The 24976-nt window shown below is 40.9% G+C and overlaps 1 protein-coding gene across 5 annotated transcripts in view; it reads right to left on the reverse strand.

Moving 5' to 3' along the window:
• The window catches only part of LRRK1 (leucine rich repeat kinase 1), a 134078-nt gene that overhangs the window by 79134 nt on the left and 29968 nt on the right, over window positions 1-24976 (reverse strand). For 4 of the 5 annotated variants that reach the window (XM_027520670.1, XM_027520669.1, XM_027520671.1 and 1 more), the window contains exons 3-4: window positions 12699-12862; window positions 4788-4959 (exon numbers count right to left, since the gene is read on the reverse strand). In XM_027520670.1, coding sequence (XP_027376471.1) covers window positions 4788-4959; window positions 12699-12862 — 336 coding nt within the window. Of the gene's footprint in view, window positions 1-4787; window positions 4960-12698; window positions 12863-19485; window positions 19737-24976 lie in introns of those variants that run through there. The other variant, XM_027520672.1, reaches the window with a different exon arrangement.

A 24976-nucleotide genomic window follows, 5' to 3' on the forward strand; every position in this document is an offset into this window, starting at 1 on the left:
GGGAAGAGGAACACCCTGCCTTCCAAGTTTAATGTGAGGATTAAATGACATTGTGTATGTCAAGTACTTGATTCAATAAACTGTCACAACATCTGACAAGTGCCTGATATAACTCATTGTGGTATGTCATTATGTTCTTAGAGTAATAACACTTTCTGCTTTCCCGAATTATCTGTAATACAAATATACCACTTTCATAAGTTAAAAAACACTTTGGTGAAGAAACAGATCAGCCCAAAACTTAAGAGAACTGCTCCCTAAAAGAACTGCCTACTTAATTCCAGGATGAAATAACACACTGAAGGAACAGGGACAGCATAGGCTGAAATGCCACAGTATCTTCAAGTTCAAAGTAATGCAAGGTCTTTTGGATCTGGCTGCCATGGAAAAATGATCTCATCCCCCACGTGGACACTTCCCAATTGCATCATAACACTCATTTCCAGAGGTGGAGAGTTCTCAGGAACCAAAGTGCTCTGGGGCCTGGAGAGAGTGCCTCTCTCTGTGTCATAGGAAATTGACCAGGAAATGGGGTGAGGTAGAGAAGGCAAGAATTAAAACCCAGTACACAAGGTACCTGGCATCATGTCTGGGGTGCAGCGGGTGCTAAATAAATATCCCTTCTTTGCCCTCAATTGATGACTAAAATGAACAATTCAAAGGAGGAGGTACATGAGCAGAAAACAAATTACCCCTAACTCAGTTACAACCAGATATCCAGCTGTGAGAATTGTGGTTGTCATGCTGCTAACTTCTGCTGAGGATGGAGTGCGTCAGTCTCAGGAGGCAGGCCCTGTATTTCACAGTCATCATTTTAATATGAGGAGACCAAAGCTCAGGGACAGTGGGGAACTTGCTGAAGCTCCGACAGTTGGTAAATGGCAAAGTCAAGCCTTAAGTTCTGCTTTACCCGCAACCAAAGGGTACTATCTTAACCATAGAAACCCCTGTGTGTATTCTTTGAGGCCCAAATCCAGCTCAAAGAGCCCCATTTTGGTTTCCATCTTTCCACCTCCTCTCTCTCGTCAGCCCTGCTGAGCTACAAGACCAGAAATTACATAATGATGTCCTTCGAATGATGTTCATAATTACACAGTGATGTACCCGCCCACCATGGACCTCTCCTCCCTCCTCTTCTTGGACCCACCCTTGTTCTCCAGCTGCCTCTTATCTTACCTTACTCCTGACAAGGGCCACCCTCCCTTCAGGCTGGGAACCCCCAGAGGACCAGACACTGTTCTGCCCATCTCTGCATCCCAACAGGGCTCAGCACAGTGCCCTGAACTCTTTCAGTCCCACTAGCTCTGTCCCAAGTCGAATTAAAGACAGGACACCCCGGGAGCTGCTGAAAACCATGCCCAGCTCCAACATACTCAGGTCCAGCCAAGCTCCCTGCTCTGCAAAGCAGGCAAACCAGGCTCTTCCCTTGCTTGTCTGCCAAGTAAACCCTACTCAGTCTGCAAAGCCCAGTTGAGATGTCAACTCCTTCTGAAGACCTCAGCCTGCACACGCAAACAAGACCATCCCCTGATGTGTGGTCACAAACGACTGTGTAGACATTTCAACCTCTGCATGGTTACACCACACAGTTACTCTTTTCTGCCTCAATTTCCTCTGCTGTACCAGGAGCTACTAAAGGGCTGGGACCACCTTTTTAAAAAGCCTCTGTGTCTTTCAGGTTCTGTAGTGTGTCCAGTACTTGGCAAATGCTCAATAAATGTAAGCTGTCCAATGAGTCAGCTGGCATAGACTCTTTGGGGCAAGAACAGAGCTACTCTTGGGGATTCCTGAGGAGAAAGAATCAGTCACTGGCACCTCAGGGGCTCCTCTCTGTCTTCCTATACCTTGCTTGACCCAATCTGTGTCTATGGGCCCTAACAGTGCCCTGATTTCTATTCAAAAACTCATTCTTCCTCCAGGCGTATGAGGGCATGCCAGCTTGGAACCAAATCTGAGCACAAAGCTACCTCAAAGGACACAGTCAGACACTCCCTTAACAGTGAAAAAAAAAAAAAAGAAAAGTGAAAGTCATTCAGTCATGTCTGACTCTTTGCAACCCCATGGACTATACAGCCCATGGAATTCTCCAGGCCAGAATACTGGAGTGGGTAGCCTTTCCCTTCTCCAGGAGATCTTCCCAACCCAGGGATTGAACCCAGGTCTCCCGCATTGCAGGCAGATTCTTTACCAGCTGAGCTATAAGGGAAGCCCAAGAATACTGGCGTGGGTAGCCAATCCCTTCTCCAGGGGATCTTCCCAATTCAGGAATCAAACTGGGGTCTCCTGCATTGCAGGCAGATTCTTTACCAAGTGAACTATCAGGGAAGCCCTTAACAGTACTACTGCATAGTTTGTGGTATGTATGTGTGTGTGTGTGTGTGTGTGTGTGTGTGTTAGTTGCTCCATTGTGTCCGACCCGTTGCAACCCATAGCCTGATGCCCGTCAGGCTCCTCTGTCTGTGGGACTTTCCAGGCAAGGATCCTGGAGTGGGCTGCCATTTCATAATTTGTGGGGTCCCATGTAAAACTTAAAATGGGGTCCCTTGATTAAAAACTATTACAAATTTCAAGAGGGTAATGCAGAGTGTAGTGGGCTTCCCAGGTGGCGCTAGTGGTAAAGAATATGTTTGCCAGTGCAGGAGACCTTAAAGACGTGGGTTTGGTCCCTGGGTTGGGAAGATCCCCTGGAGGAGGGCATGGCAACCCACTCCAGTATTCTTGCCTGGAGAATCCCACGGAAAGAGGAGCCTGGCAGACTACAGTCATAGGACTGCAGAGAGTTGGACACAATGGAAGCGACTTAGCAGGCATGCTCACAAACCAAGTGTGGGGCCCTTCTAAGTACGGGGCCCTGTGAGACTGCATTGTCACATACCCATGAAGCTGGCCCAACTCCCTTGCAACATTCTAACTCCCAAAGACCACTGCTAAGACAATGCCTCAGCCTATAGCTGTAGCAATAACTGTAACAGATCCAAGGCCATTACAGGAAACCAAAGGAGACCAGGATTTCTGAGTCTACCAGAGAAAAAATTACTTGTTATTAAGAAAGCAACATAGCAAGGAACATCCAGACAATGTAATATTATTCAGTGATAAAATACGTGTGTGTGTGTGTGTGTGTGTGTATGAGCTCTCAAGTCATGAAAAGACATGGAGGAAACTGGAATGCATACTGCTAAGTGAAGCAGTCTATCTGAAAAGGCTACATACCATATGAACCCAACTATATGTCATTCTGGAAAAGGCATAGTTTTGGGCTCTAAAATCACTGCAGATGGTGATTGCAGCCATGAAATTAAAAGATGCTTACTCCTTGGAAGGAAAGTTATGAGCAACCTAGACGGCATTTTCAAAAGCAGAGACATTACTTTGCCAACAAAGGTCCGTCTTGTCAAGACTATGGTTTTTCCAGTGGTCATGTATGGATGTGAGAGTTGGTCTCTGAAGAAAGCTGAGCGCTGAAGAATTGATGCTTTTGAACTGTGGTGTTGGAGAAGACTCTTGAGTCCCATGGACTGCAAGGAGATCCAACCAGTCCCTTCTGAAGGAGATCAGCCCTGGGATTTCTTTGGAAGGAATGATGCTAAAGCTGAAACTCCAATACTTTGGCCACCTCATGCGAAGAGTTGACTCATTGGAAAAGACTCTGATGCTGGGAGGGATTGGGGCAGGAGGAGAAGGGGATGACAGAGGATGAGATGGCTGGATGGCATCACCAACTCAATGGACGTGAGTTTGAGTGAACTTTGGGAGATGGTGATGGACAGGGAGGCCTGGCGTGCTGTGATTCATGGGGTCACAAAGAGTCAGATACAACTGAGCGACTGAAATGAACTGAACCAAACCAAACTGATGAAGACAGTAAAGAGACCAGTGGTTGCCAGGAGCTGAGAAAGAGATGAACAGGTGGAACAGGAGGGCAGTGAAATTATTCTGCGTGATACAGTGATGGTCCATATATGTCATTACACATTTGTTAACAGTCATAGAATATACAACCCGAGTGCAAACTGTGCGCTCACGTTAGTAATAACACATCAGTATCGGTTCGTTCATCAATCTTAACAACTGTACCATTCTCATACAAAACATCAATAATAGGGAAACTGTAGAGGGTGGCATATGAGAATTCTTGGTACTTGCTCAACAACTTTTCTTTAAACCTAAAACTGCTTTAAAGAATACCCCCAGATTTCTGGATCTGGATTGGTAAACAGTGTGAGGACATAAACATTTTGGAGTGAAGCACCCCACCCCCAATGTCTGTCTGGTTCCTAGGAAAAGAGGGTCCCCGAAGGACTTCCCTGGTGGTCCAGTGGTTAAGAATCTGCCTTCCAATGCAGAGGATGCTGGTTCAATCCCTGGTTGGAGAACTAACTCCACATGCTGTGGGGCAGCTGAGCAGGTGTGCCACAACTGGGTAGAAGCTTGCGTGCAGCGACAGGGATCCTTCATGCCACAACCAAGGCTCAATGAAGCCAAACAAATGAGGAAATAAGTATTTTTTCAAAAAGAGGGTCCCTGAGCAGGGGTGAAGAACCCACACCCTGGGACTTACCTGGCAAAATGAGTGAAGTGGCTCAGTCGTGTCCGACTCTTTGCAACCCCATGGACGGTAGCCCACCAGGCTCCTCTGTCCATGGGATTTTCCAGGCTAGAGTACTGGAGTGGTAGCCATTTCTTTCTCCAGGGGATCTTCCCACCCCAGGGATCAAATTCAAGTCTCCCGCACTGCAGGTGGGTGCTTTACCGTCTGAGCCACCAGAGAAGCAAAGCCTCTTTACCTGGCAAAGACTCGAGTAGCTCCTGAACGACATCAGTGTGCCCAAACTGTGCTGCCACCACGGCGGGGTTGTCGTCAGTGGGCTCCGTCGGTAGCTCTACCAGCCTCTCAGTGAGAAGATACCGGACGGTCTCCAGGTCACCATGGGCTGCAGAGATACTCAGGAGCTGGCCCTGGTCAAAACAGAGCAGGGACAAGACATCAGCACAAAGAGTGCTGTTGGGAACTGCCAAGAGAATCGACTCTAAAGGCTCACCAAGCCCACGGGCAAGTCTGGGACTGTGCTGCCCAGGACGGCAGGACCAGTCACGTGTGGCTGTTAAGGCTTGAAACATGGCTCATGCAAAGTGAGATGTGCTGAAAATATAAAATCATATGTGATTTCAAAGTTCATTCAGTTGCTCAGTCATGTCTGACTCTTTGCGACCCTAAGCAGCATCCCGAGCTTCCCTTTCACACCAACTCCTGGAGCTTGCTCAAACTCATGTCCATCGAGTCAGTGATACCATCCAACTATCTCTTCCTCTGTTGTCCCCTTCTCCCCCTGCCTTCAGTCTTTCCCAGCATCAGGGTCTTTTTCAGGTGATTTCAAAGACTTACTACAAAAACGGTAAACTATCTTGTCAATATTTTCTGGGGCTCTAAAATCACAGTAGATACTGACTGCAGCAAAGAAAATTTAAACACACTTGTCCCTAGGAAGGAAAGCTATGACAAATCTAGACAGTGTATTAAAAAGCAGAGACATGTTTTGCTGACAAAGGTCCATATAGTCAAACCTATGGTTTTTCCAGTTGTCATGTATGGATGTGAGAGTTGGACCATAAAGAAGGCTGAGTGCTGAAGAATTGATGCTTTCAAATTGTGGTGCTGGAGAAGACTCTTGAGAGTCCCTTGGACTGCAAAGAGATCAAACCAGTCAATCCTGAAGGAAATCAGTCCTGAATAATCACTGGAAGGACTGATGATGTAGCTGAAGCTCCAATACTTTGGCCACCTGATGCAAAGAGCCAACTCATTCCAAAAGACCCGGATGCTGGAAAGATTTAAGGCAAAAGGAAGGAGGCAGCAGATGGTTAGATAACCTAGACAGTATCACCAACCCAAGAGATTTGAGTTTGAGCAAGCTCTGAGAGATAGTGAAGGACAGGGAAGCCTGGTGTGCTGCAGTCCATGGGGTTGCAAAGAGTCAGACATGACTTACTGACTGAAAAACAAAAACAATCTTGTCAATAATTTTTACATTGATTATATGTTGAAATGATAATCTTTAATATATTCTAGTTAAATAAAACAGAGTATTAAAGTTTACTGTTTTGTGAAATTTGACCAATATCTGTGCTTTAGTTAATAATATTGTATACAGGTTAATTTCCTGTTTTCTTACATGATATTTCTTTATATTTTCAGAATTGTATTAGAATACTATTAATAGTTATATAATCACAATAGTAAAAGATGTTCATCAGTTTTCACAATTAATAGTCAGAAAAAAAATAAAAGATAATTATAATTGCAAGCCATAAGGGAAACATGATTAACCTAACAGTATAAAATACTTACAATCTGAGGCATTAAGCAGAGTGATGTGGTACATGGAAGTACATATACGCACATGTTTTCATCCACCCAGCCAGTCCATGTCTTTTTGGTGCATTTAGTCTATTTATATTTCAGTTAAGTTTGATATGTATGATCCTATTACCACTTTCTTAATTGCTTTGGGTTTATTCTTTGTAGGCATTTTCCTTCTTTTGTGTTTCCTGCCTAGAGAAGTTCCTGCAGCATTTATTGTAAAGCTGGTTTGGTGGTGCCCTCTCTTAACTTTTGCTTGTCTGTACAACCTGATTTTGACATCAAATCTGAATGAAGTGTTGCTGGGTAGAGTATTCTTGGTTGTAGGTTCTTCCCTTTCATCACTTTAAATATATGGTGCCATTCATTTCTGGCTTGAAGAGTTTCTGTTGAGAAATTAGCTGATAACCAGATGAGAATTCCCTTGTATGTTATTTGTCATTTTTCCCTTGTTGCTTTTAATATTTTATCTTTGTCTTTAATTTTTGTCAGTTTGATTACTATTTAATATATGTCTCAGTGTGTTCCTCCTTGGGTTTATCCTGCCCGGGACTCTGTGCTTCCTGGACTTGGTTGACTATTTCTTTTCCCATGTTAGGGAAGTTTTCAGCTCTTACCTCTTCAAATACTTTCTTGGATCCTTTCTCTCTCTCTTCTCCTTCTGGGACCCCTATCATGCGAATGTTGGTACATTTAGTTTTCCCAGAACATTCTTAGGCTGTCTTCATTTTTTTTTTCATTCTTTTTTCTATATTTTATTTTACAGCAGTAATTTCCACCACTCTCTCTTCCAGGTCACTTATCCATTCTACCTGTGATTCTGCTGTTGATTCCTTCTAGTGTATTGTTCATCTCTGTTTGTTCCTTTAGGTCTTTGTTCTTCTAAGTCTTTGTTAAACATTTCTTGCATCTTCTCCATTCTTTTTCTAAGATCCTAAATCAACTGGATCAAATTGCCAACATCTGTTGGATCACTGAAAAAGCAAGAGAGTTCCAGAAAAACATCTACTTCTGCTTTATTGACTACACCAAAGCCTTTGACTTATAGATCACAACAAACTGTGGAAAATTCTTAAAAAGATAGAAATACCAGGCCACCTGACCTCCCTCCTGAGAAATCTGTATGTAGGTCAAGAAGCAACAGTTAGCACTGGACATGGAACAACAGACTGGTTCCAAACAGGAAAAGGAGTACGTCAAGCAAGGCTGTATATTGTCACTCTGCTTATTTAACTTATATGTAGAGTATATTACGTGAAATGCTGGGCTGCATGAAGCACAAGCTGGAATCAAGATTTCCAGGAGAAATATCAATAAACTCAAATACACAGATGACATCACCCTTACGTCAGAAAGCAAAGGAGAACTAAAGAGCCTCTTGATGAAAGTGAAAGAGGAGAGTGAAAAAGTTGGCTTAAAACTCAACATTCAGAAAACTAAGATCATGGCATCAGGTCCCTTTACTTCATGGCAAATAGATGGGGAAACAATGGGACAGACTTTATTTTAGGGGGCCTCCAAAATCACTGTAGATGGTGACTGCAGCCATGAAATTAAAAGACGCTTGCTCCTTGGAAGAAAAGTTATGACCAACCTAGATAGCATATTAAAAAGCAGACATAGTACTTGGCCAAAAAAGGTCCTTCTAGTGAAAGCTATGGTTTTTCCAGGAGTCATGTATGGATGTGAGAGTTGGACTATAAAGAAAGCTGAGCGCCAAAGAATTGATGCTTTTGAACTGTGGTGTTGGAGAAGACCTTGAGAGTCCCCTGGACTGCAAGGAGATCCAACCAGTCCATCCTAAAGGAGATCAGTCCTGGATATTCATTGGAAGGACTGATGCTGAAGCTGAAGCTGAAACTTCAATACTTTGGCCACCTGATGAGAAGAGCTGACTTATTGGAAAAGATCTTTATGCTGGGAAAGATTGAAGGCAGGAGGAGAGAGGATGAGATGGTTGGATGGCATCACTGACTTGATGGACATGAGTTTGAGCAAGCTCTGGGAGTTAGTGATGGACAGGGATGCCTGGTGTGCTGCAGTCTATGGGGTCGCAAAGAGTTGGACACAACTGAGCGACTGAACTAAAATCATCTGTGCTATTATTATTTTGAATTCTTTTTCTGGAATGTTGCCTATCTCCACTTCATGTAGTTGTTTTTCTGAGGTTTTATCTTGTTCTTTCATCTGGGAGATAATCGTCTGCCTTTTCATTTTGATTAAATTTCTGTGGCTGTGGTTTATGTTTTGGAGCCTCTAGGATTGTAGTTCTTTTTGCTTCTTTTGTCTGTCCTCTAGTGGATGAAGCTGTTGGGAAGGACTGGTATGGGAAAAAACTGGGTCTTGTCCTGGTGGGCAGGGTCTTGCTCAGTAACACTGTAATCTGCTGATGGGTGGGGCTCCCTCTCTATTAGCTGTTTCGCCTGAGGTGACTCAGCCCTGGAGTCTACAGTCTATGGCAGGGTTAATAACCACTTCCAAGAGGGCTGGCTTGCCAAGGAGCACCTCCCAGAACTGCTGCTGCCAATGCCTCTGTCCCCGTGGCAAGCCACTGCTGACCCACACCTCCACAGGAGACCCTCCACTGTTCATTATGTGTTTTCAAGATTCCACATTGTATTTAGTTGCATTGAGCGGCTTCAGCTACATGTAACAGGTTCTGATAAATTCTCCTTTAATTTTTAATCTGTTACAAATATTTTCTAATTTTCCTTGTTATGGTTTCTTGGTTACACCCATCATTTAAAAGTGGACGTTTATTTTCCAAATACATGGAGTTTTTAAAGTATCCTTGATGCTAATTTCTCATTTTGATATTAGCTTCTCATTTAAATTCTTTCTTCTCTGTAATCACCTTCTGTGTTTTCTCAGTCTTTTAACCTTTTTGAGGTTTTCAATGGCTAAGTCTCTTAGTAACTGTCACATTACACTTGAAAATATGTGGGTTATTTTCAAATATCTTTTGATATTGATTTCTAACATAACTGCACAGTGATAAGAGAACAGACTCTGTATGATTTCAATACCTTTGACCATGAAAGTTTTGCCCTTTGTTTTACATCCCTGGATACGTTCCAGTGTCTCCTGGTTTATAGTCTACGGCAACTTGAGTAGAACTTGTACCCTGCGTTGTGTGAGAATTGTATACATCTTAATAATGTTGAATTGATTCACAGTGCTTTTCAGGTCTACTATATCCTTCTACTTTCATGTCCAGTTATTCTATTAACTTTTGAGGGTTTGATTTATTTTGAAATTCCAACTAAAAACCTTAATTTATCTAGTTAAAAAAATTGTAATACATAGTAGAACTATATGTAACTTTGTTCTGCATTTTTCAAGTCTTCTGTAAATGTGTTATAATACTATCATACTTTAAAAAATTAAGAATTAAGAAAAGTTTACCTGTTTTTGTTTAGTTTTTTAATGCTACTTCTAGAAAACTCTACCTTCTAAGTGTCTCATATTCTGTTTCTTTGGAACAGCATCATTGTTTTGCCAAAAGTTTTCACTTTCATCTCAGGTTCAGATTTGTTAACAAATTATATTATATAGTTATACATATATCTCCTCATTGTATACAAATTAACAATACAAATATTTATTAGAGAATTATCTAGTCTACTTTCAATACACATTAAAAGAGAAAAAAAAGAAACAGCAGAGGACAGCAATAGTATATACATCATGAAACTGAATTTGCTGACATCTGGACTTAAACATGCCTTCCCAGGTGGTGCTAGTGGTAAGGAAACTGCCTGCCAACACAGGAGATGCAAGAGATGCAGGTTCAATGGGAAGTTCTATGTGACGGCAGTCTGGAGGTCCATTTGGGAAAAGGTCCCAGGCAGTGCGACTGCTCTGTGGGTAACACTTTGGACTGTTGCTTCTTCGGTCCCCACTTACAATCCCCAGGCCACAAACGATGGGCCAACAACTTTGACCTGCTCCAGTTCTCCCATAAGAAGAGAGGTTTTGACCACATATACTGTGAATTCATAATGGGAGGAATCAAAAATGCTCAGTTCAGTTCAGTCACTCAGTTACATCCGACTCTTTGTGACCTCATGGACTGCAGCACGTCAGACTTCCCTGTCCATCACCAACTCCTGGACCTTGCTCAAACTCATGTCCATTGAGTCGGTCATGCCATCCAACCATCTCATCCTCTGTTCTCCCCTTCTCCTCTCCTGCCTTCAATCTTTCCCAGCATCAGGTCTTTTCCAATGAGTCAATTCTTCACATCAGGCGGCCACAGTATTGGAGCTTCAGGTTCAATATCAGTCTTTCCAATGAATGATTCAGGACTTACTGCCTTTTGAATTGAATGGTTTGATCTCCTTTCAGTCCAAGGGATTCTCAAGAGTCTTCTCCAACAACACAGTTCAAAAGCATCAGTTCTTCAGCACTCAGCTTTTTTTATGGTCCAACTCTCAAATCCATACATGATTACTGGAAAAACCATAGCTTTGACTAGATCTACCTTTGTTGGCAAAGTAATGTCTCTACCTTTTAATAGGCTGTCTAGGTTGGTCATAGCTTTTCTTCTAAGGAGCAAGTGTCTTTTAATTTCATGGCTACAGTCACCATCTGCAGTGATTTTGGAGCCCAAGAAAATAGTCTGTCACTGTCTCCATTGTTTCCCCATCTATTTGCCATGAAGTGATGGGACTGGATGCCATAACTTTAGTTTTTTGAATGTTGAGTTTAAAGCCAACTTTCACATTCATCAAGAGGCTCTTCAGTTCCTCTTTGTTTTCAGCCATAAGCATGGTATCATCTGCCTATCTGAGGTTATTGACATTTCTCCTGGCAATCTTGATTCCAGCCCGTGCTTCTTCCAGCCCAGTGTTTCTCATGATGTACTCTGCATATAATTTAAATAAGCAGGGTGACAATATACAGCCTTGATGTACTCCTTTTCCTGATTTTGAACCAGTCTGTTGTTCCATGTCCAGTGCTAACTGTTGCTTCTTGACCTACATACTGATTTCTCAGGAGGCAGATCAGGTGGTCTGGTATTCCCATCTTTTTAAGAATTTTCCAGTTTGTGGTGATCCATACAGTCAAAGGCTTTGGCATAGTCAATAAAGCAGAAGTAGATGTTTTTCTGGAATTATCTTGCCTTTTCTATGATCCAACGTATGTTGCCAGTTTGATCTCTGGTTCCTCTGCCTTGTCTAAATCCAGCTTGTACATCTGGAAGTTCTTGGTTCACATACTGCTGAAGCCTCGCTTGGAGAATTTTCCAAAAATGCTCTCTTCTCAATAATTATCAAGCACATTGAACTTGACTATTTTCCCCCCAAAATTCTCTTACAACTTTGAGAAGAGGCTGGAGGTTTAGTAATTGAGCTATTTCCAACTATTAATTAAATGAAGACCTTAAACCTGTGCTAATCAAAGTATTGCACACAAAACATCAATAAAGTGCTCTCCTGGTTTACAGCCAATAAGAATTTCCCACAAGGACCAGAACATAGCAATGATCTTCCCAAGCTGTAGGCCAGCAAGAGGGTTGATCTCTATAAGCTTTTGGAAAAAGTTTGGCTATATGTTTCAAAATTTTTAAAAGGCTCTTACCCACATTCTCAATTTTTGCAAATCTACCTAAGTGAAGAAAATAGCTGACAATAAGAAAAAAATTAGGCAAAAAAACATTCAGTATAGTATTATTTATAGAAATAAAAAATTAGAAACAATCCAAATATCTAACCAAATGGAATAGCCAGATAAATGAGACTGTCTCTACCAGATGAAATGTCATGTATCCACTGAAGGTGAGGCACATAAGGAACCTATAGTCATACAGAAAATGGTTCATATAATATTAGATAAGAGAAAACAGTATGCAAAACTATACATAAATAAGACTCTATCTATATTAGAAACAATAAAAACAAAAAATGAATGTTCAAATCAGCAACTCGGAAAAGAGTATACCAAAAATGCCAGTGGGATTGTTTGGATGATTAATTTTGGTTCTTTTTTCCTTTACTTTTATGTTTTTAAATTTTTCAGTTTGCACATGTGCTATTTTATAGTGGAAAAAAGTATAAAAGACTATATTAGGTTAAAACCTCGACTGTCAATTTTGTCCTTTTCCTTTCTGTGACCCCTTCCTGCCCCTGGGAATGATGGCCCAGCGTACTTACCTGACAAGCTGAGAAGTCCACTTGAAAGGACTGACACCAGGAGGTTTACATGAGAAACAAGGTATTCAGAACCCAGGAAATATCCCCATTATTATAATGATAACAAGAAAAGAATTTTCGTGGTTAACCTTCACTCAACCTGGGTCCCCAGTTCTGGCAAGAAGGGCTGGCATAGACCTTACCTTTTCCAGCTGGGATGTGCTCTCGTCACAAGCTTCTCGGAGCAGATGCTGGGCTCTGCTGATGTTTCCTCGCCTGTATGCAGCATGAATGCCTTCCGTCCTGGGGCTCTGCACCATGGGCTCACTGCCTGGCATGGAGAGTTTGCTGCCCATGTCCCCAGCACCTGGGTGAACAGAGGCACACACACATCACCTCCACTGCCAGTCCTGCTTATGGGAACCACCAGAGAGGAGAGCAGGATGTGCTTAAGCCAGAGAGGGCTGCTCTGAAATGCTGCCAGTGTCACCCAGCACAGCCAACTTCAGCACCTGCCCCCTGTGGAGGCACTTCCTGCATGGAGCCAGAGGTGAAGGCGTGGGGAGGCTGGAAGATTCTGGAGTGAGACAATGCCCAGGGAGCGGGTCCAGGTCCCCCAGGGCAGCTGCCTGGCAGGCTGGCCTCACCAACAGCAACACCAAACTGCCCCACTGCTATGTCCCTCAGAGGGATACGGTATCCCGTGGAGGAAGAAAGGCAAGTCAAAACCTGAGCATGTGGAAATCTAGACCCTCTCTGCCTGGAAAATGCCACAAAGGCATGGGATTTAGAATGGCAGCCCTCACTCCATACTTGCTGGGTCTGAAGACGCAGATGTGAAAGCTGTCAGCCCTTGGAGCTCCCGCTCTAGAATGGCTTCATAATTAGCAGTCTGTAGATCCCAGAAGGCTTCAGAGACTTCCTGCACATCCTAAAGTTGCACAGAAAATTGTGCGTGTATGTGTGTGTGTGCACATTTCTCTGGGAAGAAAATTCAAGGTTCCTACTAGATTTGCAAATGTATTACTGAACCATTCCTACTAGATTTGCAAATGTATTACTGAACCAGAGTCTAAAGTTCTGTCTCTATCATAGAAAAGACTGCAATGAATGAATAGTTACATTTGATTGTGTTAAGTGGCAGCAGAAATGGGAACAGAATTCAAAAATCATTCTTGGCCAAGTTCACCCAGCTTGTAAGAGGCAAACCATGACTGGTGTTTGGTTTACCAGCTCTTAGGCTGGGTCTAACCCCACCCCATCTCTTTGAAGAGATGAAAAAAAATGGCTTTTTTTTCATGTTAAAATGTAAATGATGAAGAAGGTTGCCTTCCAAACATTCACATCACAAAAGCAAATCACATTACAGCAGCTAACATTTGGAAAAAAGTTTTTTTCAAAATTTATTTACAATAGGATAAAATTTACATGTTTAGAAATAAATCTTTAAAATGATGGATAAGATCTGTATCCTATAAACTATAGGGTATAGATATAAAATATATATATATAAAAACTATATATATATAATATATAAAAACTATAAACATTGCTGAAAGAAGTTAAATAAGACCTATACAAATGGAAAGATATCTCATGTTCGTGGATTAAAACAATCAATATTATTAAGTCTCAATTCTCTCCAATTTTATCTGTAGATTCAATGTAATCCCAACCATAATCCCAATAGGATTTGAGGGGGATAAAATTGACAACCTGGTCCTCAAATTTGTTCAAAAATTCAAAGCAGTTACCCCAAACAATCTTGAAAAACAAGAGTTGGAGGATCTACACTACTTGATTTCAAGTCTTACATAAAACTATAATAATAATCAAAGCAGTGTGCTACTAGTATATACAAATATATCTGTAGAACAGAATAGCTTCTCAACTTTCTGTTGGGAAATAGACTCATACTTGTACATCCAATTAATTTTTGATAAGGGTGCCAACACAATGAGAAAAACAAAAATTATTTCAATAAATCGTGCTGGGACAACTGGACATCATTGAATAAAAAGGGACTCTGACTCCTACTTCTCACCACACACAAAAATTACTTTGAAATGGATCATGGATTTAAACATAAAGGTTAAAACTGTAGTGTTTCTAGGAAAAAAATATCACAGGAAGACATTTTTATGACTTGAGAGTAGGCAAAGCTTTCTTAGATGGGACACAGAAAGTAATAAACATGAAAGGAAAAAATCACTAATTAGACTTCAACAAAATTTAAAACTTACGCTCATCAGAAGGTTGATCTACCATTTAAAAACTATTTACCATTTGACAATGAGTAGGCAAGTTACATACTGGAAGAAAATATTTGCAAAACATACACCCAAAAAACGGATGGTATTCAGAAAACAGGAAGAACTCCTATAACTTGGTAATAAAGGACAAACAATCCAGTTAAAAACAAGCAAAGATTTGAATGGCAGAAGAGATTCAAAAAGCTCAATATCATTAGTCATCAGGGAAATGAAAATTAAACACCACAAAAGTCAGTGAAATTTAAAAAGACTGGTAATACTTGGTGAGGATATGGAGAAACCAGAACACTCATACCTTATTGGTTGCATCTAAAATTGTACAACCACTTTGGAAACAAGTCTATTGGTTTCTTACGAAACTAAATACACACCTATCCTATGACTTCCTTATTCTATTCTTAGGTATTTACCCAAGAAAATATGTCTAAAATATATCCAATAATGTTTATATTAAATGCCATTCATAGTATTTTCAAACTGTAAAGGTGTCCATCAAAAGGAGTTGAATAAATAACTCCCATAATATAGTGACTACTTAGCAATCAAAAGGAATAAACTGCTGATCCACGAAATGATTGATGGTAATCTAAAAACACACTGCTGAATGAAAGAATGACTTCATAAAATGATCCCATTTATATGCTGTTCTGATCTATGGTGGGAAAAAAATCAGAACAGTGGTTCCTGAGGGTGCGCATGAAGTTCACCAGAAAAGGGGCACGAGGAAATTGTTTAGGCATGGTTCTATATCTTGATGACGTTTTCAGTATACAGGTGGTGGCTTTTGTCAAAACTTATCAAATAGTCCAATGAAGATATGTACATTTTCTTTATATAAACTTTATCTAAAAATTATAAACAATATTAAACTATAGTGAATAAAATGAATACTAAAGTATTTGAGGGTGAAAAGTACAGATATTTCCAACTTAATTTGAGATGCATTAATAATAACAGATTGATAGATGGACGGAAGAACAGATAGATGGATAGAAATGAGAGTAATTTCAGAAAGTGTTAATGGTAGAATTTAGGTGGTGGGTATATGGACATACATAGTTCTATTCTTTCAGTTTTACTGTATGTTCAACTTTTCACAACACAATCTTGGGAGAAGTAAATCAGAATAACATACCCTAAATGCAAGGCCTGCCATGTGGCATACTGAACGAGTTCCACCACCAGTGCAGAAAAGTCCTGCTTGGGGAGACAGGGAAAGACAAACTGCTTACAGTGAAGGTCCTTGATACCATTCAGAGTCTTTGTAGCTCACTCTAAGCCATGACTACTTCCAAGACAACCATTCTGAAAACCCACATTAAGTGGATTTCAGGAGCATCACTCACAATCTGCACCCTTCCTGAAACATGAATGCAAGACTGTTATGTTTAAATGGAGTTTACTGGGGTTTGGGCTCTGTATTTTCAGAAAGAGGAATCAGAAAAGGGTTATACATTAGGCAGCTTCCCAGGTGGCGCTAGTGGTATGGAATCTGCCTGCCAGAGCAGGAGACACAAGAGATGCAGGATATTGGGAAGATTTCCTGGAAAAGGAAATGGCACCCCACTCCAGTATTCTTGCTTGGAAAATCCCATGGACAGAGGAGCCTGGTGGGCTACTGTCCATGAGACCACAAAGAGTCAGACATGGCTGAACACACACTTCAAGGCAGCTTCACATCTCAACGCACACTAACAATCCTCATTAACCTTTATTTTTTTATATTTGTAGTTACCTTTTATTTAACATTTTTATTCCTCTCATTTATCTCTTTTAACTAGAATTACCATCTTATGTCATTTCTTTTTATTTATTTTTAATTGGAAGATAATTGCTTTACAATATCGTGTTGTTTTCTGCCATATAACAATGTGAATCAGTAATAACTAAAAATATATATATACACACACACATATATATATCCCCTCCCTCTTATTTCTCCCTCCCACCCACCTCTCTAGGTCATCACAGAGTGCCAGGCTTGGCTCTCTGTGTTATATAGCATCTTCCCACTAGCCATCTATTTGAGAAAGTGGCACTGGTATATACAGTATCATGTAAAATACTACCATGTAAAAGACATGTACAATTTACTACCATGTAAAATAGAGTCCTCATTAATTATTAACAGTCAGAGACCCTGAGACATTTGAGCGCCACGGGCAGGGAGGAGGGAAGCCACTGGAGGGAGAAGGCTTTGTCGGGGCAGAAGGCAGAATACACGGCAGCATCATCCCTCAGAAGGGGCACTTAGTCACATCACTGCTCATCTTTCAGAATTAAGCAAATATCCCACTTAGCTCCATAAAAGACAGATGTGTGCAAAGGCATAAAGTAACTTCTTCTCTTCAGATTAGGAATAAAGTAACCTCTTCTGTTCACCTTAGGAACATAAAGAGAAACTTCACCTTTACACCCAGGTTAAGCAACACTGCTAAGGTGGAGCCTAGGACATGGGATGCGCATGAAATTACAAGGGTGGTTTTACTTTAACTTGATTTTTAAATAATGCAAAGTACGTGGAATAAATGACATAATTAGAAACACTCTGCTCAGTTCTATTTACATATATATTTGTTTTAATGCTGTGGTTTTTTTCACTTTGAATCTGATTTTCTTAAGTTACACGGACAACACATGTCCACTGTCACTGACACAAGAGCTGGGACTTCTGGTCCAAACAAACTGTTAGAAGGACCTTATGGGAAAATACCAGTTAATGCATATGCATTTAATTTAATCTGCCAATTTCATTTAATTTCCCGAAGTTGTAAAGAGAAGGGTTAACGTTTATTTAAATTGAAAAAGACCAAAATGCTAATGATAAGTATTACTGATGGGCTGAGGGGAATTAGATAGGATTAGAAAAGATTTTTCTTTATTCCCTAAAGTCTCTGCAATGGAATTATATGACTTAACTTAAAATTTTAAAGAAATCAAATAAGTAATAAAAGAACACATTCTCACTGAAAAAAAATTAAATAGTAGAGAGATACATCATGTAAGGCAGAAACCCTCTTCCCCCACCATGAAACGTCTTTTGTTAAAGGTAAATATATGTACTTTAATAGTAATTTTATTTTTACAAAAATACTACTAGAGTTTTATATTGAGAATTGGTGACCTTTGATTTAAACTTAGAGCAAGATAATTTATTTATACTATTTGAGATTATTCGATTATTTTTGCCTATTAATCAAACATTTCCATAATTATATTCTTTAATACAGTAAATCATCACAGTTCTAAATATTTTATTCATACACATTTAAAATTCATATTCAAAATACAATCCCCAAACATATTCTATTTCAATACAATATTAATGTAGCAGAGAACTAAAACTAGTAGGGAATTAATAGTAGAACATTACAATGATTCAGTGTCAAAATTTTTTAAAATCCTTTTTGTTCTCTATTACAATGGGTGTAGTTATTTTCCTAGATAACAATGAAAATTCCATATATATATCAACAGGCATCCTATTTGCTTTTAAGATAAAGTTAATATGCTTAACAAAGAAGATAACTTAAAAAAAAACAAGGAGAAGGGCAAGCCATTAGCATAGCTTTTTATTTTTAAGGTTTGATTAGTGTTGCTTGTTTGTTTTTGGGAAAGAGACAACCGGCATTAAGTAGAAGTAGGAAGTAGTGAGGGAAAGCTATAAATGCAGTGGATGATTAGCATTACGGATTTAGTACACAGACTTACTCGAGAACGCAAGAAATATTTCCAATGAGCTGTGACGATGACAAGTGAACATACTTCTGGTGGGTGATACATGTTAATATTTATAAGACCCGGTATTTAAATACGCTGGACATGGGCAGTAAATGAAAGTTCATTATGTGAAAAAGTATTTGTTAAAAATAGTCTAAAACATATGAAACCAGAACATCATTTAGGCTTTGGTAGTCACTTTCAAGTTAATAATCTATTTACAAAAAAAAATAAAAAAAACTTTCAGTAACACTGTATGTTTTACATATTCTGACATTTACAGGATAAATGTTTTTAGTTGCCAATAACTCAACCTCTAAATGTTATTTCTGTAATTCAGGATTTAGAAAAATAAATTATTTTGACTATAGGAAAATGAGCAGGAATTATTCTTCTCTTTTATTTTGGGAAAGTAAAGAAACGGAATTTCACAAATGTTACAGAATGATATCTGGTGATACAAGCCAAGCTACTTACACTAACAGTTCATCGTGGCCTTCCCCATCCTAGTCCTCCTTTGTCTGCTGATTCTGAATCTGTTCTGTCTTTATATCCTAACGAGGTATTCTTACCTTTTCTTCTAGAACAGTATTTGTTAAATCATTCCTCCTGACCCACAGTCAGACTAAAATTCTCTCTCTACTGCTGTTTTATTTTTCTGTGAATCTAGGCCAATGGAGAGGTAGTATGAAAGTGACTTTAATTCTATCAGTTCTAAATCAGTTTGTCTCTTACATATATACATTTATTATACTACTGTTTAATTCATCCCCATCAAGGAAAGCATGCATGACAGAAGACAAATGTTCTTTCTTGATTCAAAAATCTCTGGCATCCCCTGTGTATCCTAGAAAAAAAAGACACTACCATTTACATGAATACATGCTTTAAAAAAAATTACATTCACCTGCATCAATGGAGTAGCAAAAAGTAAAAATATATCTAACAACTCAGAGTTCACTGCAGAATAAAGAGTAAATTCTAGACTGCGACTGACCTGGTCATAATTGTTCAATGGCTTTCCTGTGCCACTGTCCATAGAATCCCTATGTGGTCAAATCCTGGGGTCAGGGGCTGTCCCTCCCTGGAGCGAACACCCTCCTGGCACTGCAGGGGCCCATCCACAGCAGTCCTGGGCTCACCAGCCTTCAGTGAGAAGGATGCTTCTTTCTTTGTCAGCTGTCCCTCTAGGGTTTTAGCCTCAGCAGCACTTTTCATCTCTGGGTCGCATTACAGTGAAATCCAACCCTTTACTTCTTCAGGGAAGAAGCAGAGGTTGGGGGTGTAGAGGGCGACATGACCCCCGGGGTGACCCTCAGCAGTAATTCCTCACCGACTCCAGATGGCTGGGGCTCAGCTCCATCAAGCTGGGCCATCGGACCAGCATCAGAAACGAAAGCAAAGACAGAGGTGGCCTTGGCCAGAGCCCTGGCTCACGGCTCACACGGAGCAGATCTCCAGCAGTGCAGGCTGCACATTTCTTACACCAGCAAAGCCTCCCAGCACTGATAGGAACTTCTCTGTGAATATTTTCACCAGATACTTGAAATGAATTTTTGCTAATAAAAGGGGCATGGGTGGTTATACCTATGAGCAAGCTGGACAGAGGGAAATCACACGTATAACAGTGTGATTATCTTTAGTAATAAAAGATGCAACTATTCATAAGACATCATGTTATGTCTACCCGATACAGTGAAAAATTTAACAAGCTCTAACATTTACTGCTGGCCAGAGTGTGGTGGAACTGGTACATTTGTCATGGGAAGCCTTACTGAGACAGGCTGGGACCCGGGACCCTTTACTGTAGTTCTGCAATGCTTACATCTAGACCAATGTCTCTCGAAGCTACAAAATGCAAAGAAAATAAAGAGGCTAAAAGTACCTGTATGCATGCCACACTTAGGGCAAATTATGGACAAAAAGATACAAAAAGACCGAAAAACAGCAGCCACATCTGAAGAACAGGGAGTAAAAGCAGTGTACTGTGCACACCCCTTGCACACACCACCAGGGAAGCAGTGGGCAAAATAAAGTAAGCCACCCCTCCAGTCTGACCCCTGGACACACCCCCACCTTCACCCCATGATAAGAACCAGCTCCCTCCTCACCCCTTCCCCCTCTAACCCCAGGGAGCAGAGCAAGCAAGGGAAACAGATGAGGGAAGCCAGGATGAAGACACTCCATGGTGACAGGCCAGCAAGTGGCAGGGGCGAGAGTGATGGAGCAGGGCTCTGTGGCCCTGGGGCCCACAGAACCCCACGACTTTCCTTTCCACTTTCATACTTGAGACAGGCTGCATGCTTTGTCCCTCTAAAGTTCATGCTTTGATCCTGATGCCCAGTCTAAGGAGGTGGGTCTCTGGGAAATGACACCAAGGCTCATCACTTGGTGTTATGGGCGTTATGAGCTAGTGTTATGGATCAGTGCCCTCCCAGAAGAGACAGAGAGCTCACTCCTTTCTCCCACATGAGGACGCGGTGACAAGGTGGCGTCTACAACCAGGAGGTGGGTCCTTGCCGAGAACAGAACCTGCCAGCACCTCATCCTGGACTTCCTGGCCCGTGGAGTGAGAAAGAAATGTCTGCTGTTTAAGGCACCCAGCCTTTGGCAACTTGATAGCAGGCTGAGCCACCTAAAGTAGTAGTAGCGTTAGCCACTCAGCAGTGTTCAACTCTTTGCGGCCCCACGGACTGTAGCCTGCCAAGCTCCTCTGTCCATGGAATTCTCCAGGCAAGAATACTGGAGTGGGTTGCCATTACCTTTTCTAGGGGATCTTCTGGACCCAGGTATCAAACCCAGGTCTCCTGCATTGCAGGTAGATTCTTTATCATCTGAGCCAGCTGGCCCAGTAGGACCTCAGGATACTTCAAAATGAGGATACTTCAAAATTAATGCAACCATTAATACTGATTACATGGAAAACTAAGTAAAAAAAAACATTACCTATATGATATTAAGCTAAAAGAGTAGAATATGGAGCAGACAGGAAAAAAATGGGAAAATATATAACACAGAAAATAGGTTGGAATCATTTGAAAATACACAGTGAAAGTGAAAGAGTTTATTCCAGGCTTGTAGATGATGTCTTATTAAAATGCTTGGGGGAAAAAAGGGAGATTTCTAATGAGCACAGGCTATTATTTTTGTTTATAAAAATTTAGTCTGTGTTTTCCAAAATCTTTTCCTCTTTCTCATCGTTTGTACTGATTTTGAAATTAAGAAAAGGAAAATGATAACAAAGATAAATGGATCCAACACAAAATTAACTCCTTTCAGATTTAATGAAGTAGTTCTTTGATGGGATTATTTAACTAAAGCAGCTCTTGGGTACAGCACGTCCTGACACAGTTGCCCTGGAAATAAAGAGAATAAGAACATTTTCTGGGACAGTAATTGGCAAAGGTGTCATGGACTTTAAAAGAGAAAATAAAATGATCTGTGATAACATTTAGTAGATCATTAATTGATACTGATTAATAAGAACTGCCAGATGCTATGAGAAATACTCTACGTACATCCGCCTTCCTCCTAACACCCACGCAAGACAGGGGTTCTTACCACCACTTTTCACCAGGTGACCAGTGCTCTGAGTGATTAGATAAAGCGTCTCCACCCCGCTTCTAAGAGCAGATAGGGACTTGAACCCTTGGCCCTGTCATCAAAGTCCGACTCCTCACTTCACAGGCTGAGTGCACCCAACCAAACATGGGGCCATTGTTCAGAACATAATGTGCCAGGGAAACATGTGGGAACTAAAAGGTAAGATGATTGTCATGTTGTTATTCTTGAGTCACTCAGTTGTGTCAGACTCTCTGTGACTTCATGGACTGCAGCACACCAGGGTTCCCTGTCCTCCAGTATCTCCCGGAGTTTGCTGAAACTCATGTCCACACAGTCAGTGATACCATCCAACCATGTCATCCTCTGTTGCCCCCTTCTCCTGCCCTCAATCTTTCCCAGCATCAGGGTCTTTTCCAATGAGTCAGCTCTTCATATTATGTGGCCAAAGTGTTGGCGCTTCAGCTTCAGCATCAGTCCTTCCAATGAATATTCAGGGTTGATTTCCTTAAGGATTGGTTTGATCTCTTTGTTGTTCAAGGGACTTTCAAGAGTCTTCTCCAGCAACGCAATTCGAAAGCATCCGTTTTTTGGCACTCAGCCTTCTTCACAGTCCAACTCTCACGTCCATACATGACCACTGGAAAAGCCATAGCTTTGACTAAGTGGACCACTGTTGACAAAGTGATGTCTCTGCTTTTTAATACACTGTCTAGGCGTCTCATAACTTTCCTTCCAAGGAATAAGCATCTTTTAATTTCATGGCTGCAGTCACCAGCCACAGCGATTTTGGAGCCAAAGAAAATAAAATCTACCACTGTTTTCATTTTTTCCCCATCTAATTGCCATGAAGTGATAGGACCGGATGCCATGATCTTTGTTCCTTGAATGTTGATATTTAATCCAGTTTTTTCATTCTCTTTCACCTTCATCAAGAAGCTCTTTAGATCCTCTTTGCTTTCTGTCATTAGGATGGTATCATCTGCATATCCGAGGTTGTTGATATTTTCCCTGACTATCTTGATTCCAGCTTGTGATTCATCCATCCTGGTATTTTGCATGATACACTCCACACAGAAGTTAAATAAACATGGTGACAACATATAGCTTTGATGAACTCCTTTTTCAATTTTGAACCAGTCCATTGTCCCATGTCCAGTTCTAAGTGTTGTTTCTTGGCTTGATACAGGTTTCTCAGGAGACAGGTAAGGTTGTCTGGCATTCCCATCTCTTTAAGAATTTTCCAGTTGGTCATGATCCACACAGTCAATGGCTTTGGTATAGTCAGTGAAGCAGAAGTAGATTTATTCTGGAATTCCCTTGTTTTTTTCATGAGCCAACGAATGCTGGCAATTTGATCTCTGGTTCCTCTGCCTTTTCTAAGCTCAGCTTCTACATCTGAGAGTTCTCTGCTCATGTACAGCTGAAGCCTAGCTTGAAGAATTTTGAGCATTACCTTGCTAGCATGTTAAATGAGCTCAATTGTAAGGTAGTTTGAACATTCTTTGGCATTGCCCTTCTTTAGGATTAGAATGAAAACACATTTTCCAGTCCTATGGCCACTGCTGAATTTTCCAAATTTGCTGTGAGCACAGGACTTTAACAACATCATCTTTTAAGATTTTAAATAGTGGAGCTAGAATTCCATCACCTCCATTAGCTTTGTTTGTAGTAATGCCTCCTAAGGCCCACCTGACTTTACACTCCAGGATGTCTGGCTCCATGTGAGTGACCACACCATCATGGATTGTTGTTGTTCAGTCACTCAGTCGTGTCTGACTCTTTTTGACCCCATTAACTGAAGCATGCCAGGCTTCCCTGTCCTTCACCATCTCCCAAATCTTGCTCACTCTCATGTCCATCGAGTCAGTGATGCCATCCAACCATCTCATCCTCTGTCCTCCCCTTCCTCTACTTCCTTCAATCTTTCCCAGCATCAGGGTCCTTTCTAATGACTCAGCTCTTCATATCAGATGGCCAGGTATTAGAACTTCAGCTTTAGTCCTTCCAATGAATGTTCAGGATTGATTTCCTTTAGGATTGACTGGTTTGATCTCCTTGCTGTCCAAGGGGCTCTCGAGAGTCTTCTCCAACACCACAGTTTGAAGGCATCAATTTTTTGGTGCTCAGCCTTTTGTGATCCAACTCTCATATCCATACACGACTACTGGAAAAACCGTAGGTCTGACTATATGGACCTTTGTCAGAAAAGTAATGTCTCTACTTTTTAATATGCTGTCTAGGGGGTCATAACTTTTCATCCAAGGAGCAAGGGTCTTTTAATGTCATGGCTGCAATCACCATCTGCAGTGATTTTGGAGCCAAACAAAATAAAGTCTCACTGTTTCCATTGTTTCCTCATCTATTTCCCATGAAGTGATGGAATCGGATGCCATGATCTTAGTTTTTGAATGTTGAATTTTAAGCCAGCTTTTTCACTCTCCTCTTTCACTTCTATCAAGAGGATCTTTAGTTCCTCTTCACCTTCTGCCATAAGGGTGGTGTCATCTGCATATCTGAGGTTATTGATATTTCTCCCAACAATCTTGATTCCAGTTTGTGCTTCATCCAGTCAGGCTTTCTTATCTCTCCTTGCTAGTCTTTGGAACTCTGTATTCAGATGGGTATATCTTTCATTTTCTCCTTTGCCTTTTGCTTTTCTTCTTTCCTCAGCTATTTGTAATTCTTCTTCAAACAACCACTTTGCCTTTTTGCATGTCTTTTTCTTGGAGATGGCTTTGATCACCGCCTCCTGTACAACGTTACACACCTCCATCTATCAGATCTAATCCCTTGAATCTATTTGTCACTTCCACTGTATAATCGTAAGGGATTTGTTTTAGATCATACCTGAATGGCCTAGTGGTTTTCCCTACTTTCTTCCATTTAAGTCTGAATTTGGCAACTTGGGTCATTACAAATCTTTT

This window comes from Bos indicus x Bos taurus, chromosome 21 (assembly GCF_003369695.1).
Source record: "Bos indicus x Bos taurus breed Angus x Brahman F1 hybrid chromosome 21, Bos_hybrid_MaternalHap_v2.0, whole genome shotgun sequence".
Classification (NCBI taxonomy): Eukaryota; Metazoa; Chordata; class Mammalia; order Artiodactyla; family Bovidae; genus Bos; species Bos indicus x Bos taurus.